The sequence below is a fragment of the Phlebotomus papatasi genome, chromosome 3 (genome assembly GCF_024763615.1).
Source record: "Phlebotomus papatasi isolate M1 chromosome 3, Ppap_2.1, whole genome shotgun sequence".
NCBI classification, from domain to species: domain Eukaryota; kingdom Metazoa; phylum Arthropoda; class Insecta; order Diptera; family Psychodidae; genus Phlebotomus; species Phlebotomus papatasi.
In genome coordinates this window covers 87,862,685-87,882,269 of record NC_077224.1, presented here as the reverse complement: position 1 = coordinate 87,882,269, position 19,585 = coordinate 87,862,685, and the positions used below count along the sequence as shown (strand labels likewise).

The 19,585-nt window shown below is 33.2% G+C and overlaps 1 protein-coding gene across 2 annotated transcripts in view; it reads right to left on the bottom strand.

Annotated features, from left to right (window-relative positions):
• Positions 1 to 19,585, bottom strand: part of LOC129806234 (monocarboxylate transporter 2-like) — a 66,518-nt gene that overhangs the window by 20,494 nt on the left and 26,439 nt on the right. For both annotated transcript variants that reach the window (XM_055854669.1, XM_055854668.1), the window contains one exon: positions 1,123 to 1,296. In XM_055854669.1, the coding sequence (XP_055710644.1) occupies positions 1,123 to 1,296 (174 nt within the window). The remainder of the gene's footprint in view (positions 1 to 1,122; positions 1,297 to 19,585) is intronic.

Below are 19,585 nucleotides of genomic sequence, written 5' to 3'. Positions count from 1 at the left end.
ACAGTCGCAACAAAAATGGAAACATTCGCGGTGGAAATGAGAATAATCGCGGCGAATACGGGATAGCCGTATACAAAATCGGAACATTCGTGATGAAAATAGGAACAGTCGCAGTGAAAGTAGGAACGATCGTGACGAAAATGGAACAATCGTGGTGAAAATGGGAACAATTGCTGCGGAAATAGGAACAGTCTCGGTGAAAATGGGAATACCTGCAACGAGATTGGGAACAATCGCGGTGAAAATGTAAACAGTCGCGGCGACCATGAGAATAACCGTAAGAAGCCAGCAATGGAATTCACAATGTCGTAGCACTTGTTCACATTTTCGCCGCGATTGGTCCCATTTTCGTTGGAGATGTTACTATTTTCGTCGCGATTGTTTCCATTTTCACTGTGACTGTTCCTATTTTCGCTACGATTGTTCCCATTTTCACCACGATTATTCCCGGTGACGAAAATGAGAACATGAGGTGGCGAAATCTATTTCGATAAAAATGGGAACAATCGTGACGAAAATGGGATTGTCGTACAGAAAATCGGAAGCAGTGAAAATGTAAACAAAAGCGCTACGACATTGTGAATAGTCGAGGCGAAAATGAAATGAATCGCGGCGAAAATAGGTACAATTACGGCGTAAATAGGAACAATCGAGGCGAAAATAGGAACAATAGAGGCAAAAATGGGAAGAATCGCCGCGAAAATGTGATCAGTTGCGGCGAAAACGAGAACAATCGTGACAAAATCGGGAACATTTGTAGTGAAAATGGGAACAATCGTTCCGAAAATGGGAACAGTTGCGGCGAAAATGTGTATAATCGTTATGAAATTGTGAACAATCTCGGCGAAAATATAAACAATCGCGATGGGAATGGGAACAGTTGCGGCGAAATAGGAACAGTGTTTGAGAAAATGGGAATAGTCGTACATAAAATCGGAGCACTCGCGGTGAAAATAGGTTCTTTGGTACAAAAAAGAGAGCTATTATTGTTTTTGAAAAGGTCAACATTTCTGTTGGCGAACACTAAAAGAATCTTACCCACAATAAGCTAGTTTTAACTGATCACTGACTTCAAGTGATGATGGTGAAGAAAGAAGAGATTAAAAAAAGATTATTGATTACCATAACTGAAGAACAATTGGTGAAATTGCGAGGCGAAAGATGTGAAGAGGCATCCAAGAGCTGTTACTAGACCACCAATGACGGCAGTGAGGCGTGTCGATTTTCGTTTGCAGAGTGCCACTGTAATCGGCGAGATGCCCAGGGCGACGGCTGTTGAAAGGGCTCCAAGCCATCCTGGAAAGAACCAAAGAATACAAGAAGGAAAGCGTGAGGATTGAATTAGCAAACTTGGCGGCGGCGGTAGTGTAAATTCTTCTGCAACAAGAGCTATTGGCAAGATAGGGAAATGCTTGAAATATTCATGTAGGAGAAGCACTTGTCGTGTGTCAAGACGAATATCAACAAGGAATTCCCTCTGGGGGACTCTACAAAATTTGTTCTCCATGACTCTATGGGTTGTTTATTGTCGTAGCCGATCCTAGGGAAGTATTCCCATTTGGAATCGATGGCTCTTACTCGGAAATTTGTGTGCCAAATGCTCAAGAAAACTTCAACCCCAAACAGAGTTGATTATGTTGGCCCATTGAAGTTTATTGATAAAGATAATTTTCGAATTTGATTATGTACCAGTTATTCGAAATCTCTGGATACTTCTTTCAATATCAGTTCTCCGTTCTCCCCTGTGACACTTCTCTGTTCTCACAAATTAACAGAATCAACAAAATCTCTGTGAGAATTGTCATAAGAGCAAAATTTCGTAAGAATAGTCATGAGTCATAATATAACATGGAATAACACCTACTGTCCCATTTAAGTAATTTCTGATAAAGGCCATATGACAATGGTCATAGTTTGCAGAATACATCTTCAGAACGAATTCAGGCACTTATACCTGTGAGAATTGTCACGCGATAAGTATCGAAGAGAAAATAGTCATGAGACCTTATTTTTAAAAATGGACTTTCTCAAATTAAAAGAATTAATTTAAAAAATTGACTTTAAAATTAGTGACTATTCTCATTAAGATTTCTCATATCGACGACTCAGAATATAAAACGAAAAACTCGATTTTTTACAAAAATCGTTTTATTCGCTTTTTGGATATTTCTTTATACCCTCTACCTTTCCTGTGAATATTATACTTGAAAGATAATTATTTTCAAAATTATAGAGAAATTAAATATAAAAAATCCCATACTTTGCAAGTAAAATCTCAGCTTCAAATCGCTCTCCTGTAAAATTTGCATACTGTGAGTTATTCGTTTCTTATTCTGAGCGATCGGTATGACAATTCTCATGTTGTACTGAATCACTTCCCAGGTTATGACTTTCTGTTTCCCAATTTGCTAATTTTCGCTTCATTTGTATTATATTTTTTTGTTCAAGATTTTAGTCGTTATTTTCTCTGTTAATTATTGTAAACCTTGTGTGATTAAGCGGGTTTGTGTCTTGAGAGAAGTACGTTGTTTCGGACATGGACTAATAACTGTTTAATAAATTATTTTCTGAAAAAGAAACAGGACATCTGAGCTAACAATGGCAGTCGTCCTTATACTACTTTTTAAGTGTATGAATCGTAGACTCTTCATGTTACTTTTTAATGTTTAAAGTTACTAAAAGGGTATTGTGTCTAGGGTAAAGTATACGTGTATTTTCTAGAAGGTTTTTGAATTTTATGCAATTTTGAGGAAGAAAACTGTTTTTATTGTTGTTTATTTAAGATCATTGGCTATTCCAATAACAATATAAATATTTCTTATGATTTTTTTGCATTTAAATAAAGCGAAAAAGTGGGTGGGTGTCTTAGATAAAATTGTGAAATTCGGATGACAAGATTTTTTTTAGTTTTCTCATCTATTTAAATTCAAATAAAAGATTTTAAAGACACTAAAGAGTTATCATGTAAAATTTTATCATAACCTTTGATGTCTTATTTTTCAATTACGGTTTTTTATTTTTTATGTGGTTCTGGAAAATATTATTTAAAAATAAATTTAAATTTTCTGCGTATAAAGTATAAAGTAAGAAAGTACTTCACTCAGAAAAAGACGGGGGTGCGATTAACCTTTTTCCTCATAACTTTAAAACTTTTTAGGTGTAAAATTTTTTTTAAAAATCTTGAATGTTAATTTTACACCTTTTAAAAGGTAAAATTAACATGGAAAAGGGTAACTTTAACCCCTAATACACCTTAAAAGCATAATATTTACACCGATTTGGAATCAATAATGCAGGGTAAAATTAACATTTCCGGAATGTTATTTTAACTTTTTCGGATTTCTCTCAGTGTTCTTATTATTGCATAGAATTTAAATTCTATTTTTTTGTTTATTTGGTATGTGTCTCCGCTTACAGATTTCCTGTGTTGAGGGTTGGAGTCTTGGGAATAACATAGATTATCTACAGAAAATGGACTATAGTCCCTGTTTTCAATTACATTTTGCATATTAACTTTGTCAATAACTTTGACTATTTAAAAAGAAAAGCACACTCCTATAAAACGGGTTTATGTCTTGGTTTAATTGCAAAAAATAACAATTGCTTCTTTTATCTACTTGAAGGAAACTTTTCAACTTACATTAAACATTCTATGACGAATGAAGAAACATTTGTTGGCTATAAAAATTTTTATTGTTTGATTTGTCTCCCAAAAGTCAATATATGCAGCATTTGATCCATGTTTCCTCGCATTTCCCGTGTCGCAAAAAAAAAGGAGTAAATTTTCCCTGGGAGAAGAGAAAATTCTATTGCAGGGAAATGGGTGGAACCAGTGCACACGGGGTTTAATCCACAAATCTACTGCAACATTGCTGGCCATTATGGCTTTCGATTCAATGAATTTTCGTGGTGCAAGGATAAATTTTCATAATTTAATGGCAATTAAATGTTTTGGTCCATTTTTCCTGTCAAGTTGGCCAAAGTATGACAAGTTTTATGATTATTTGTGTGGCTTTTGCTATTCAGGCTTGTGGAATTACAATATTTTAGAAATTTTATTACATTCTATTTTAGCATTTTCCTTCCTTTCTTTTGTCATTTTGAGGATTTTCAGAGAGTGTCTTTTCATGGTAGCTTTTGGGGTGGATCAAAAGATGGTTTATTGGATGGCTTATACTCTTTGACTCCATCTCTGGAAATATTGGAAGTAATGTGGTGCAGTGTTAGAAAAATCCTACCATGGAGGTTGAATTGAAAAATGATGTTAATTGCGTGATGGAATTTCTCAAACGTTAGAGAGCATACGGTGGTGCAATTATAAAGTTGAATTGAAAACTTTGACCACAATATTGGATGGGAAGAAATTTTCCAAGAGTTGGGTGTATTTCTCATGGGAAATCAGAAAATGAAGAAAATTCGCTCACGTTCCAGGAACTTCTTGCAAGAATTCAATATTTTTGAGGGAGAAGATGCTTCTCCTTTCAAATTTCTTGCATTTGGTGTTGAAATGTACACTCAGAGAAATTTGTGTTGATACGATAGAGATTTTTAAGAGCAACAAGTGAATCAGTTTATCGTAAATTTGCACCGAAAATTTGGGAATTAATGCTAAGACGGCGGTGGACGTCAACATAGATTTTTGGCAAAAGAAATTAAGAGAAATTTTCGATTTTAAAAATTTTCAAAATTAAAAAAAAACCATAAAAGTACTTTTGTTTCAACTGAATAACAAAATTATGATAATTTTTAAATAAATAAAATTATTAAATGCTTGGAAGGTAGATTATTCAGAGAATCAAGTGATCGATATGATCTGCAGTTTTCACATTTTATCCAGGCATATAAAAAGGGCATTGCACAAATAAGCAGTAAAAAAAATTAGTTAGTAAGAAATCAAATTTGAACAGTAACTGATTTTAGAACTTTAAGAGCAGTGAAATTTTCATGCAAGTTTATACAAAGAGAAAATAGATAAGTTTTCATATTACCTGAAATGGCATTGTACGAAACCCATTAGACATTAGACCCATTTTTGTAAAGATTTAGGCTTTCTACTAAGCCTAAATCAAAATTGGATATTTTACCGCTAATTTTTCTATTTTTTACTGTTTTTTTTTTAATTATATTTACTGCTCGTTAATTTTCTGGATTCCGGCCTCGAATGGGTCGGAATACAGAATGGGTCGAAATCCCAAAAATCCAAAATCTTAAAAAGCCAAAATCCCAAACACTAAAACCTAAAAAGCCAAAATCCCGAATGGTCAAAATCTTGAAAGGGACGAAATTATAAGAAGAATAATGAATAAAATGATTTCCCAAAACACAAAAAAATTCCCTTTGCCTCTAATAAGTGCAGGAGCTATCGTAGAAGTGGCTAAATACTTTTAAGAATTCGGAATTTTATCGTCCAGGTTTTTAGCAATGAACGATAAATAATCTCTTTCGGGATTTTGGATACGCGGAATTAGCTGTTCGAAATTTCGATTCATTTGGGATTTTGGCGTTCCGGATTTTGCTTTTTTCGGAATTTTTGTTTTAGGTATTTTACTTTTGGGATTTTGCTTTTTTGTGATTTTGGATTACAGGATTTTGGCTTGTGTGATTTTTTCTTTCGGGATTTTTGGTTTTTCTGGATTTTGGTCTTTTCGGGAATTTGGTTTCTAGGGATTTCGACGAACTTGAGATTTCGGCTTTTGGATGTTTTCTTTTGGGATTTGGGATTTTGGGAATCTTGCTTTCGGGACTTTTGATTTTTTCCGGATTTTGGTATTTTCGGGCATTTGCTTTCTCGGAATTTCTACCCACTTGGGATTTTGGAATTTTCTTTGGATATTTTGGTCTATTTAGGATTTTAATCCATTTGGGATATTGACTTTTAAGAATTTTGCTTTCGGGATTTTTATCTTTTCGGGAATTTGGGTTTTCGGGATTACGCCCCTGAATTTAGGTGTCTTCAGGAATTTGGTTTTTCGAGATTTCCACTTGGGATTTTTCTTTCAAGATTTTGGCCTTTTCAGGATTTTGACTCATTTGAGATTTTGGTTTTTAGGAGTGCTTTCGGAATTTTGGTTTTTTGAGAGTCCGACTCATTTGGGAGTTTGGTTTTCGGAACTTTTACTTTCGTGATTTTTGCTTTCGGAACTTTGGAATTTTGATCGGGAACCATTAGCATGATTTGTAAATTAGGTTATGTTAAAATAACCACAGCTTTGATGCGTCAGGTACTGCAACGTACTAGAATAAATAATTTTTGTGGTCAACACGTATATGATAAGTTTATTGAATAGTTATATACGCGTGATAAATAATAGCACATCGTTTTGGTGTGGATCATGGACATGTAGTTTGTATCGTGCTAGATTGAATAACGTACGTGATTCATTGTCTAGAATAGATATATTATCACGACAAATTGTAACACGGCGTTCTGAAATACAGTACGATTAGAATTAAGTTTATTAGAACATATAAAGTATGTGGTAAATATTAGAACGATTAGTTCGCCTTATAAATCATGGACGGGATAAATTCATTGGAACTTGTATTGCTCTAGCAAAGTAGCAGGATGTGATAAAAGAAGTGACTTGGCGTGGTTAGTTCTTTCTGTTCTTTCTGTCCTTTAGCCGAGAGACAGTTTAACGTAATTATAATTAAAATAATAATTTGATTAGTTCCCATTGGTTTCCCAAAACAGTTTCTTGGCTTAAGCCGAGAGATGGATTAGTCAAAAAACTGATTGAAATGTGATCATATCTAGAACATTATACTGTCGTACTAGTAAGACTAGTAATAATAATAATCAAGTTTAAGGTACTGAGAACAAATCATAAATATTCTCAAATGTAACATTTACAGTACACGTAGAATATATCAATAATTTATTGGCTGTCTAAGCGTATTGATATGTAGCTCGCCATGCTAATATTTATCACGGATGTGTGTAAATTACAAGAATAAGCATACAAACGTCATGCAGTTTAGCACGTCGTACTGTTATAAATTGCATGTGGCATTTTTTTGCTAGAATTTGTATTTGACCACGGTAAAATATAGCACGTCATACTACTATGAATCACAGATGTGTTAAATTTACATTTTCTTCAAAAATATCAAGGAAATCAATTTAACAAGATTTTCCTGAGTGTATATGGTTATTTTTTCTGTCTGTCTGAAGAACTTTGTTGAAGAGCTTTTAAAAACTATCATATAAATTTTATTGCTGGTGGAGAAAACTCCAGCAAATCGGATTGTAAGATTGTATCAAAAACACGGTAATATCGTATTAGAAAGATGCTTTTTTTTCGGTCTCTGAGGGCGATTATTATTGCTAGTCAATAGTCGTAAAAATGAAGTTGAAATCTCTTGTTTAGTTTATGCTCATGTTGTCTGGTGCATCGTAAAATTTTATCACAATGCCCATTTTTCTTTTGTGTAATTTTTACCCCAAAAAGAGAGCAGAACCATCTGATAAGGCTATTAATTATTTTTTTTCGTACAATAAAAAGGGACGGAAAATGTGTGTGTCTGTTTTGGGTGTTGCAGAGAACTTTGGGAGTTTAAATGGGGAAAATTCTTGGGTGTTTAAAATTTTATTGGTACTGATTAGAGGTGAAAAGTGATGATGTTTATGTCATGATTCTCCTTCCCTTGCATTTTAGTGACACTTGCGAACTTTTCAGAGTCAAAATAGAGCAATAAATTGGCGATAAATTAATATTGAAAAGTTTCATGTGACAAAAGAAAATTTATTTTTATCGCTGAAATCAATTCTCGTATATTGGAGCATTTTTGTGTCGCAAATGCTGTAAAATTATTTGGTATGAGATGAATGGGAAAATGTGGATGACAGGGAGGACTAAATATTGAATTTAAACTTCGGATGGTGGAAAATTTTCCGGATAAGAGACAAAAAGTGTCATGACAATAAAATGAGGCAAAGAAAATGAAAATCTTGCACAGAAAATGTGCGGAGAGGAAAAGTCGTAAAAGTGATGAACACGAAAGAGGAAGAGATATAAAATTATTCATTTTAGAAATGGAATTGACACTTGATAATTTTTTTTTGTATCTGCGGGAGTTTTCCAAAGCCATTTTCCATCTGCAAGAAATACTTGCCTTCAAATTCTTCCTCAAGTTTTTATTTCGTTGAGCTTTTTATTGCCTAGAGCTCTGCTAGATCGTGCCTAGAGCAAGAGAATTTCCACTTAACCACAATGATGGTTTGAAATTAACCGCACATAAATCAGAAAATTGTGATGAGATGCTCACGTATTGAAATTGCAATTAATTTTATTGCATATTGCAATCATGAGGCTCTTCCAAGAGCGACATCAGAAAGAGATCAAAGGCGCAAGCTTGAGGCGATTTAAAGCATTAGATCTAACGAGATTAGTAATTTTTCTTGCAAGTCATTTGGATCTTCTTGTTATGGAGGTGGTTGTATGTATCTTGATGAAGAATATTCACACGGATGATAGATAAAGTGAGAGAGAAATTGTCTCTAATAAAAATTCCTTCGGTCAATTGAAAAACTTTTCTTATATGGAGGATTTTGTGGTGAGAATTTTTCGCTGAGGGCTAGGGAAAAATGATCCCCATTGCCAGGGAGTGGAGGATTTATTGCGTTGACAAAGTTCGATTTATTCCTTCTTCAGATGATTGTTCTCTTGGAGTTTTTCCTTGGGAATGAGAGACTTTCCACTTGGGAATTGAAGCATAGAACAATTTTATTTGTTTACTCAGCCAAATGAGAAATAATAAAATTTTAATGCTTTGAATTTCCATTGAATGTGCAGCATATACCGCAGCTTAGATCCAGGTTTATCAATTACGCCATTTTTAATAAAAATAATTAGATTTTAATTTCATTTGAATACCATCTCTTTTTTGGGCTTAAAGAGTATTATAAAGATACCCAAGTAACAAAATTTAGCGAAAAATAAATTTCAGTCTTATGACAGTAAATTGGCGAGGTCGTGTTACACTTTCAAAGTAATACTCCCTCCGTTCCGAAATAAGTCGTACGTTTGGCGAAAAATTAGGGATTAAGGAATGGTTTCAGAGAATGTTTTTGTTATTTGCAAATATCTTGTGTATGAACTATCCTCCATGTTCAGGGATAATATGGGGATCCTATCACGATGGTAAGTTGAGGAATCGATATGTTAAAGTTGTCCATTTTTCGCGTTTTTTTCAAAGAGCTCCGGTAGATAGTTAATTACTAAAAAATGGACTGTGATTAACATTACAGGCTAGAATTTGTTCTAAATTTTTAGTATGCACAAGTAGAACTCAACAGTTATTACCGATATGGCATTTTTTATATCTCAAATTTTGTAGAATGAGCAATAAAAAGAACATCCTTTTTTATGTGTTCGAATATCTGGATGCAAAATGGTGAGAGATAGGGACTTGGGACCTTCAGCGGACCCCCCATAAGTTGACCCTGGGACCATTTATATATTTCTCTAAAACATATCCAGAATTGAAGAAAAAAATCGCACGACGTGTTTTCGAGCAATCCCAAATAACATGATTTTGGAGGGGAAGGGAAGGAGTGGGGGCAAAATAAAGGACATATTAATGGTCCCAGGGTCAACTTATGGGGGGGTCCCCCGAAGGTCCCAAGTCTGTATCTCTCACCACCATTCTGCACTTATTTTAGTTTGAAAATAAAACGTAAAAACTAAGACATTTTTAAGACATTCGTTCCTCAACTTACCATAAAGACTGTACCCCAATTTTAGTGCTGAACATTAACAATAGTTCTTTACAAGAGATAATTGTTGATACACAAAACATTTATCAACAAACTTTCCCTTAATCCCATTTTTTCCCAAACGTATGACTTATTTCGGAACAAGAATTTTTCCCAAACGTACGACTTATTTCGGAACGGAGGGAGTATTATAATAGGAAAGTGCACATTCACGATAACAACGTCAACCTTCTCACAAAATTGCCTTCGGTAAGTTTAATAACGAAAATTTTACGTGAATTTTACGTTATTGGTACAATAGCTTACCTTACCCTAGTTTTTTTTTTATTTCCACCAACTAACCGATGGCGCTCTAATTGTAAAAGATATTAATTATTATTTTATTGAAAGGGGTGGCAAAGCGTCCCAGTCTTTGCGTAGTGTTCAAACTTGTAACATGTGCTTAAAACGTAATTATAATCCAAATAATGATTTGACTAAATTCCCAATAGTTTCTCACTAACTAAAGGCCTCTACACATTGGGAATCATTTTTGTCAAAAATCGCATTTTTGACAGAATTTTAACGTTTTCACATACAGCAGTGTAAACAATTTTCTTTAAAAACGCGGTTTTTGATGAAAATAGCTCTCCGTGTGTAGACACCCTAAGAGACGGACTATAGTCAGAATTTGATGGAAATGTAATACAATCTTTATTTTGATTATAATTACGTTCAGCCGTCTCTCGGCTTAAGGGCAGAATCACATTGATAGTAAAATGCTCGCCGTAGACTCACCTCACCGTATTTCGTTAACTTACGCATTTTCATTGCAATTCTTACGCAAATTTTCCATTACCGTATTACCTTATCTCATATTCAGTGGCACTATGTGAAAATAATTGATCCTCAGATAACAGGAAATTGATGAAATTTACATGACTAAATAACTTTCCATAAACCTTAATCCCATACCAAATTCCAGCTTTCTAGCTTTTCTCTGTGAGGAGTCTTAATTAAAAATGTCTTCATTTTGTATGGGAGCTACTAGAAGGAGTGGTAGGGGGAAACGCATGTATACATGGTTAAAGAGCCTTCCATTAATGTTGATCCTGTGTCAAGTATGTGATTTCCACTTCTCTTCAGAAACGAGTTATCATGGAAAAAGTCCTCATTTTGTATGGGGGCTAGTGGAAGGAGGAGTGGGGGAAGAGAGTAATATTCATGGATTAAAAGCTTTAGCCGTACACTAACCCCATACCAAATTTTATAAAGATCCCTTAAGCCGATCTTGAATAATGCGATGTAATTGTAAGGTAATTTTACAAGGATTCCCAGTGAATATCCTCCTAGGTTTCGGCAGGTTTTCATCCTACGCCATTACCTATAAAATGTATCTAGTCCCGTCTATGGACACCTTATTGACCACCTCCCATATATTTTTGCCCAATGTCCTTTAGGCAGTGGAAATTTGATTTTGGTCAGTAATGCCTCCACTCCAGCATACATTTTTGATCAGAAATATTTAATAAAATCAAAATTCATATCCCTTTCCTTCCCAAAATATTTTGTATGTATATTCCATACAACTGAAATCTAGATATAATTGCCTCCTTCTGTCCAATGCAAATTTTAATTTCGATTTCAATTTCATTTTAAATTTCAAATTCAAATTCAATTTCTATTTGACAGAATAAGACAATATATCTGATTTCCATTTGAAAGAATAAGAAGTAAAATTTCGATCGATAGAATTTCATTGAATTGGAAAGATGTGCCGCCAGCTCCATAAGTATTTAATTTAAATTAAACTAAATTGAATTTGTTGTGATGTTTAAAAAGACAGAAGTGTGCGAAAGAGTGGAATGCAAATTATTTAAAGAAGAAAAGAATGTGAATTTTGATTTCGTGTTTCCTGATCTGAAATATGGGTTAGATTCATAAGAAAATCAATTTTGATAAAAGAACTATCGATTTCGATAAGTACTAAATCGATTTTAAACACTAATTACTTCGGCAAAATATTTAGATTAGGAAAATTTCATGAAATCGAAATTCACTTTTTTCTTTCTCAAATGTTTTGCATATATCTTTCTCACTCTTTCGTAATATTCTTCTTTTCTTGAACCAAATTCAATTTAGTTTAATCTAATTTTAAAGCGTTTAAGAAAAAGGGTATGATTTTTGATGTCATAGAATTCGTCTAATCTAAAAGGGGTTGTAATAGACACATAAAAAGTCCATTTTTTCAGTAGAAAATCAATTTTGGTCAGTAAAAATATAGATTTTTATCTAAAAAATCAATATCTGTCAGTAATGAACCAAATTTTTCACAAAAAAAAATCAAAAATCATTAATGCCCAGTAAAAATCTATTTTGGTCAGTAATGGTTCCGGCACACCTGATAGATCAGGAAAATTTCATAAAGTCTAAATTCATATTCTTTCTCAAAAATTCTTCATGTGTCAATCTTACTCTTTCGCACTTTTCTTCTTTTGCACATCACACCAAATTAAATTTAGTTCAGCCCGTTGAGCCCAATTTTGAGACCGAAAGAATAGGACACGATTATGCAAGTCCTTTGATAAAGAAGGGACGCGAATTTTGATTTCATTTTAATTTTTCTCTCTTTATTTACCCTTAGGGTAAGTGTGCCAAATTTCGGCATAGTTGCATGCAAGCGCCAAAGTCTCAAGTTTGTAAAGTAATATTTTTAATATAAATTGAATATTTTTGTTACTCTTTTATAAGGAGTGTTGCTTGGAACCTTGCAGACAGTTTATCATTTTTATTTTCTCTAAAATCATCTTAATACATTTTAAAATGAATAAAAATGTAGACATAGCATTGGTGGCCTATTTCGGCCACCTTCATTCTCATAGTTCCTTGCTCTTCCAGAATTTTTTCAATGTCTTTTTCAGATTATCTTGCTCGTCGAAGCGACATTTTTTGTTATTTTTTTGCATTGTACAATCTCAAGAGTATCCAAAAACTAAAAATTCATGGAAATTCGAGGAACAAAAAATATGGCCGAAATTGCAAGCTGGCCGGAATTTGGCACACTTACCCTACATTGTTCGTGAACTGGTGCTTTATCCTCTTACTTATTAGAACCTTAAGATAAATCTTCTTATTCCAATCTATGACAGTTTTAACTCTACTTTGAGCCCAAAATTCTTGGAAAATAGCTTTTGAGTGGATGGGACAGAAGGAAAAAAATGAGAATAAACAGGGATTTTTCTCATCCCCATTAATCAATGTGACGCTAGAGGCAAATGGCAATTAATTTCATGTAATACAGTCATATTTTTTGCTCTTCCAATCTCATTCACTTAATTCCATTAACTCTGATGTTTGATGTGGTTTTCTTTTTGGTGGTCAGAAGATTTTTTTTCTTCTTCTTGTGTTTGCAAATCTCTGTCAAGATCGGATTTCATCGATTGGCAAGGCATCATACTGTGAGTGGAAATTTGAGTACATTTAGAGTGTGAGATTTTGGAGATAATCTCTAGGAGAGATGCTGGCTGAATCCACAGGTGGAAGTATCTTGAGTGTGATTTATTTGCATAGCTCTGAAATTGTGGGTGGTGTGGTCTCCATCGTCGTTTTTCTTAATAAGATCAAAATGTGTGTAAGATGATAAATCAATTTTGAAGAATCTTCTCTGCGTCCGGGATGTTCTGGAGGAATTTGTGGTAAGGAAAATTGGAGCCAAGACAGAAGTGACAAAGCGTTTTGGCTTCGTGAGATGCTCAAAATCGGAATTTTGATTTTATTCCCTCAAGATAAGTCGTTCACTAAAAATTTCGGTTAAGAACGTTGTATGGGTCACTACAAAAATTGCTCATAATTGCATTTAAGTACTATATATTCAAATTTTGTATTAAAATTAATTACCGACTCATAACCCATTTCAAACTGATTTAGACTTATTAAGGATTGCAAGACCTTTCAATTAAATCCATATTTGTCAAAATCGGTTAAGAAATGAGCTGTCTAGAGGCTTTTTATCCTTTGACCTTGAGAAATTGATAAATGAAAATTCAAGGTTATTAGACGAACTTTCTTTGTCTTCTTTTCCTTCAATGGAGTTCGAGCAATAAAATAAAGAGAGATATTATGCTTCTAAAATCAAGTTATAAACTCTGGGCAAATACTGAATCACATTGAGTATTGAGCTGTAAAAAGTTCCACATCCTTTGGGGCAGAGTTTTTGTTGGTCAGGGGGACAGGGGAGGTTTTCAATGAAATGAGGGGCGGACAGAAATGTTATGGGGACTTCCTTCATCTTCAAAGTGGCAAGAAATGCATATTAGTGTGGTGTCACATCTGTCAAGAATGTGAAATATGTTCTCCCCTTTTTTCAGGGGCCCCCAATTCTTTGATGGAGCTGGGTTTTGGTCTTTTGCGTCACATGACACCCATTCATCATCCTATCTTTTGCACAAGCTTCCAAGTGCCGGTGATTTTCTTTTTCAATGTTTCTTATACTCATCCCAGAGTTTCGTAGAATTCTTGGTGTAATCTTTCGTGATAAGTGATTTTTTAAAGGTTTAAAATCGAAATTGAAAATTGAAGTAGGGGAATGCTATAAGGTTTCGAACACTTTATATTTTTCCCATATTCCTTTGATAAAGCTGGCGGTTTTTTTTTCAGGAAATGTGTGACTTAAGACTAGCTACTAAAATATACAAAAGATCGGTCAAATTCGTTAAAGGAAATGGAAAAAATATGAAGTGTTCGAAACCTGAAAACCTAAGCTTAAATTTGAACAAAATTCAATGTTTTTAGTGCGACTTGTCAAACTTTTCAATTTATTCGAACATTGTTTCGAAAATGTTTTCTGTCGAATTCGAAATTCTAATTTTCAGATGGATCTACTCAAATTTTTAGCTATTTAATATCCTTCAAAATTACAGTATAGTATACTGCTCAAAGCTTGGAATTTTATCTACAGTAATATCCCATTCACGTCGATGCAGTATAATCACGAGGTATTCCCGTTCAAGTCTACACTTTATTCTTCTTCAATTTCAAAATAGAAATTTCTTAAATTCTTCAATTTCGAAACATAGAATACTTCAACCGCGTAATTTCTTTTCGTCTTTGTTTGCTCTGAAATATTTAATTTTGACCAAAGTCCTTTCAAAAACTTTTAGTGCTCTTTTTATTTCTGATTTTTTTTCGAAATATTTGATCTGCGTTTGGTTACGACGTTTCTTCGAACTTCGAATTCCCTTTTTTTCGAATTTAGAATTTAAATATTGACTTAAAAATAAATATTTTGGAAAGCTTTAAGAGAGTTACAAGTCTTGTTTTTAATATTACTTTGCGAAGATTGAACAAGGTTTCTCTTTATTTTTTTTTTCAGTTGAATGGATTTCGTTATTTCGAAAATTTTATTACTAAAGTTAATGGATTATTATACTACATAATATTGGGACTATTTATTACATGAATTGAATTATTAGTCCAACATTTCCAAGAATATTTTTTTTTTTAAATTGAAAGTTGATTTTCAAACTTTACTTCAGTGCTCAATTAAATTTCGAAGTCAAATTTTCTAAATTGCACTTTTAACACTCTTTTTAGAATATCTTGCATGGCTTTATCTAGAATATTTGTCTTATGGAGTGAGCATTTTAAAGCTCAACTTCATTTAACCCCTTTAACAACGTTGCTGAAAAGAACGATTCTGAAAATTCCTTCGAAAACGATCTTTTTCGAGTTCGAATTGGGAAAAAAAGCTTTCTGCTAGTAAATTGTAATAAAAAATCTAAAAACAATTTCCTTAATGGCCACAACACACTAAAATAAGTCTTCAATATTGACGAATATGGACATGAATTTTTTTAATGGTAGAGGCCACAACACTTCGAAGTCTTTTTGAGATGATCGATTGAGTTTCGAAGAATCGAAAGGATCTCTCGAAATTGCTGATTCGCTTTTAAGTTGAAATTATTCAAAAGTTCTATCTTAATCTTTTATCTAGAATCCTTTCATCTCAAAAGCGAAACAGGGCGAATCCCCGTGGCTAGTTCAAAGGACTCTTGAGTATTCGAAATGACTTGTCCCATTTGGAGGATTTTCCATTATTATATATATGGAAGGAAACGTATGTAAAATTGACATGGGTTAAAATGTAGTTGGTCTTTTACCTCTTTTACTCTCTCTTTCTCCATTTCTCATTTCCGTCTCAGTATATCTGCATTGGAAAATTTCTCAGAATCATTATTGACAAATTGTTGCATCCATTTATCAAATTCACTTCCACTGACAATAGCAATGAAGATGGGTTACATAGGGTGTGATGTTAGTTAATTAAACAAAATGATTAATTTACGGTGTACTTCCTTTTGATGTCTCAGCCATATAACGATGAGAAAATTGAATGAGTTCAAGAGTCAAGAGTAAATTTGCAATTTTCTCCGACACCGGAAAATCTTGAGAAGATTGTCACGAGAAAAATTGGGTGATAAAGTCATTTTTTGGGAGGGAGTTTAGGAACAACATGTAGTGATATTAGTTTGAGGAAATAGCTGCAAAGCACAACAATTTCTTTCGCTATTCTTTAAGCAGTTGTTTTTCTCATGGGGATAATATCAAGAAAACTTGGAAAATGTCTAAAGTTTGGCATTTTTTGTCACTTTTTGGTTACTTTTCTTGATATTTGAAGAGGATAGAAAAGTTCACTTCAGCAGATGCTTCTTTTACAAGGCGTTTTGTTCCTTTTGTTGCTCGAACTTTCAAGGAGAGTACTGTGTATAATTGTTCGAATTTTTGTTTAGCGTTTCAAGTACATTTTCCGATATCTTTCCGGCCAAGACTCCATGGAACTACACGCTAAAATTCCGCACTTGTTTTTTGCCCTAACGATATAATTCTTGCGAGCTAGACATACTCAAATGTACGATATCGTAGCAATGTTTCAACCTCAAAAGTAGAACAACTGAGTATTTGTCTGATAGATAAATACTCTTTAAGTTTCGAGTTGCTAATTGTCACTGGTCTTCCATTATGTTAATATCTATTATCATGTTTTTTATGTAAAAATTTTCTATAAAAATTCCATACGATTTTTAATTAATGTTTAACCATAGAACTTTAAGGCAGTTACAATGAAAATTCCGCGGAGAATTTCGTGAAAATAAACAGAATTTTTCCGATTTTTTAAAGGGCTGACTGCCGCTAATACCGCTAATAATCCACAGGAAAAGTCGTGGATATATTCGTCGCAAAAGTCCATGGAAACTCTCGGGAATTTCTTATTAAACGGTCCTATACAGAATTCCGCAAACATTCAAAGAACACTAGGTAGAAATTTAGCGTCAAATTCCTCCTCGGAAATCTTCACGGATTTTGAGCGGTAATATCCAGGGAACTGCATGCGGCTTTTTAGGGGTAAAATCTGCGGACATGGCAGAAAAGACTGCTCAAAATACAGTGCAATTTCCAAGGCCTTTGGCTATAGGGAGTGCAGGAAAAATTGCCATTTTTTTTCAATAATGCCAAATATGGACATAAATTTCTTTAGTGTGTAGAGACCATAGAACCACTGTCAAAATATTGTCAATATTTCAAATATTGACGGAAATTTATAAAAGTGTGTAGAGACCATGATACAGATCACTTCAACGGCTTCAACTCTGCAACAATCTATTGAAAAATATTGACATAAATTGAGAATTTTGAATAAAGTCTATCTAAATTAGGGTTATGATAAAAATCGTCATAAATTTATGTCAGTATTACAATAAATATTGCATTATTGTTACAAAAACCCCTTATATTCTCAAAAGACGTTGAAAAATATTAACATAAAGTTCGATAAAGTAATACAAGATTGTAATATTATTGAAATACATTTATCTAATGTTCTCTACACATTTGAGAAATTTATGTCCGTGTTGAAGAGCTTTTCCTACGCAAGTGTAGGGAACTTTCTTTAATATGGATATAATTTTTTGTAGAGTTTAGGGGCCATAATGTACAGTAAATTATTTAAATAAATTGTACTCTCATATTTATTCTTTCCAATTATGCAATATTTAATTATCCCTTTAATAAATTTCTGAACGTATTATGGCCTCTACATATAGATGGCAAATTTCATGAAATTTCACTGTAGTCTCCATCTACAATAGGCGGAAAAACGTGAAATTTCATGAAATTTGCCATGCTCTACAGACTAGAGAAAATTATGTCCATATTGAAGAGTTTTCCTACACCAGGGTAAGAAATATGCTTCAATATGGACATAAATTTCTCTAGTATGTAGAGGCCATTACACTAGCGTAGGTAAATTTGCTTTAATATGGACGTAATTTTTTTTTAGTGTGTAGGGGCCATTAAAAACATTTTTATATTGAAGCAGAAATCACCAAATTCTTGATATTAATTTGATTCGATATTTTATTTTATTGATTTATTTTTTTTTTAAAATTTTTTTTGTTGTTTCTGTGATATGATTTACTGGATTTTTGTTGCAATTTTCTTAAGAAATTTTTATAGAAAAGTATTAATTTGGTGTCTCTTAATTATAGTGGAATTTCAAGCTAGTAGATATAGTAATTTTTCAGGATTTTAGGTCAAACTTCCATTGTAGAGCTTAACTCTTAATCGCTGGGAACAAATTTAGATTTATTCGAAAGGTCTCTGAATCCCAAGAAGTCTGAAACTGTCACAGTCCGTACAGTAAATCAGTAAAGTTACATTTATCGTACATAGAGGCCAAACGGTATGAGATTTCGAAATCCGGTATTCGGCGACTCCACCATTAATAAACCGGTAATTGATTTTATTCAATCGAAAAATCAATTATATCATTTCAACGTTATTTTTCTTATCTTCGCAAGGATTTGAAATAATTTACGAGCAGTCTGCGAATTTCCTAACGTTATTTCTTCTCTAAAGTATATTTTTCTTTTTTCAATTTCTTCCATCCTGTGAAATCTCCTGTCCACAATCTTCATATCCTCAAGGCAAAAGCTCTTCCCATGAGGAGAGAGAGGAGGAGAATGTTGAAGGAGAAAATGAAATAGGAACACCATTGAATGATATCAATATGATATTTTTGCCTACTGTTAATCCATAAATTTATTTATTCCAAGTCTTATCTGCAATCTTGACAAGAAAATATTTTCTTCCCACAAGAGCCTTTGGGGGTATGTATATATATAGAAAAAGAAAGAAGAAGAAGAAAGAAATGATGGAATATGTTATGAGAGCGAAAAGACAGACAAATGCAATAAAAAGTGAGATTTTATTTGCAATGAAATCTTTCAACTTTGTCATGTTTTCAATTTGTTAGTTTAAGTGTATATCTATGATAGTAAAAGTCCTCTTATTGACTTGTTCAACTCAAATAGTCACCCAGTGGTGTGTCTTTGAAGAAATATTTTGTGAGAAAATCAATAAAATTTAATTTGTCTACATAAAAAGTAATTGCAATTTTTCCCCCTTGTATGCAGGCTATTGCCTCGTAATTTTATTCTTTTGCTGTGACACAAAGAAAAATCTCGCTATTGTCTCACTATTTTGTTTTAAGTACCAAAATTGCTTTAAGATTTCTGTTTAACACTTGTCATTCTGTAATAATTCTGATATACCTACAGAAGTTCATTATTTGTTTATTTATTAAACCATTTATCTTTTTATTTACGCTTAAGTTGATTTTATTTAAAATTTGTTTAGGGTTTAAAGCCATTCTTCTAAACTAATATTACTTTTGCATAAAAAAGCCAGATTGGTTATACAAGTGTTAGGTAGCATTTCTGTAAAGAAGTGCAACATTGTAGCAGTGATTCTTTCATTGTCACAGCTATTGCAATCAGGGGGTACGCAAGTCTGCCACTCATGGTTCAATTTGGATTCCGATCAGCGCGATCC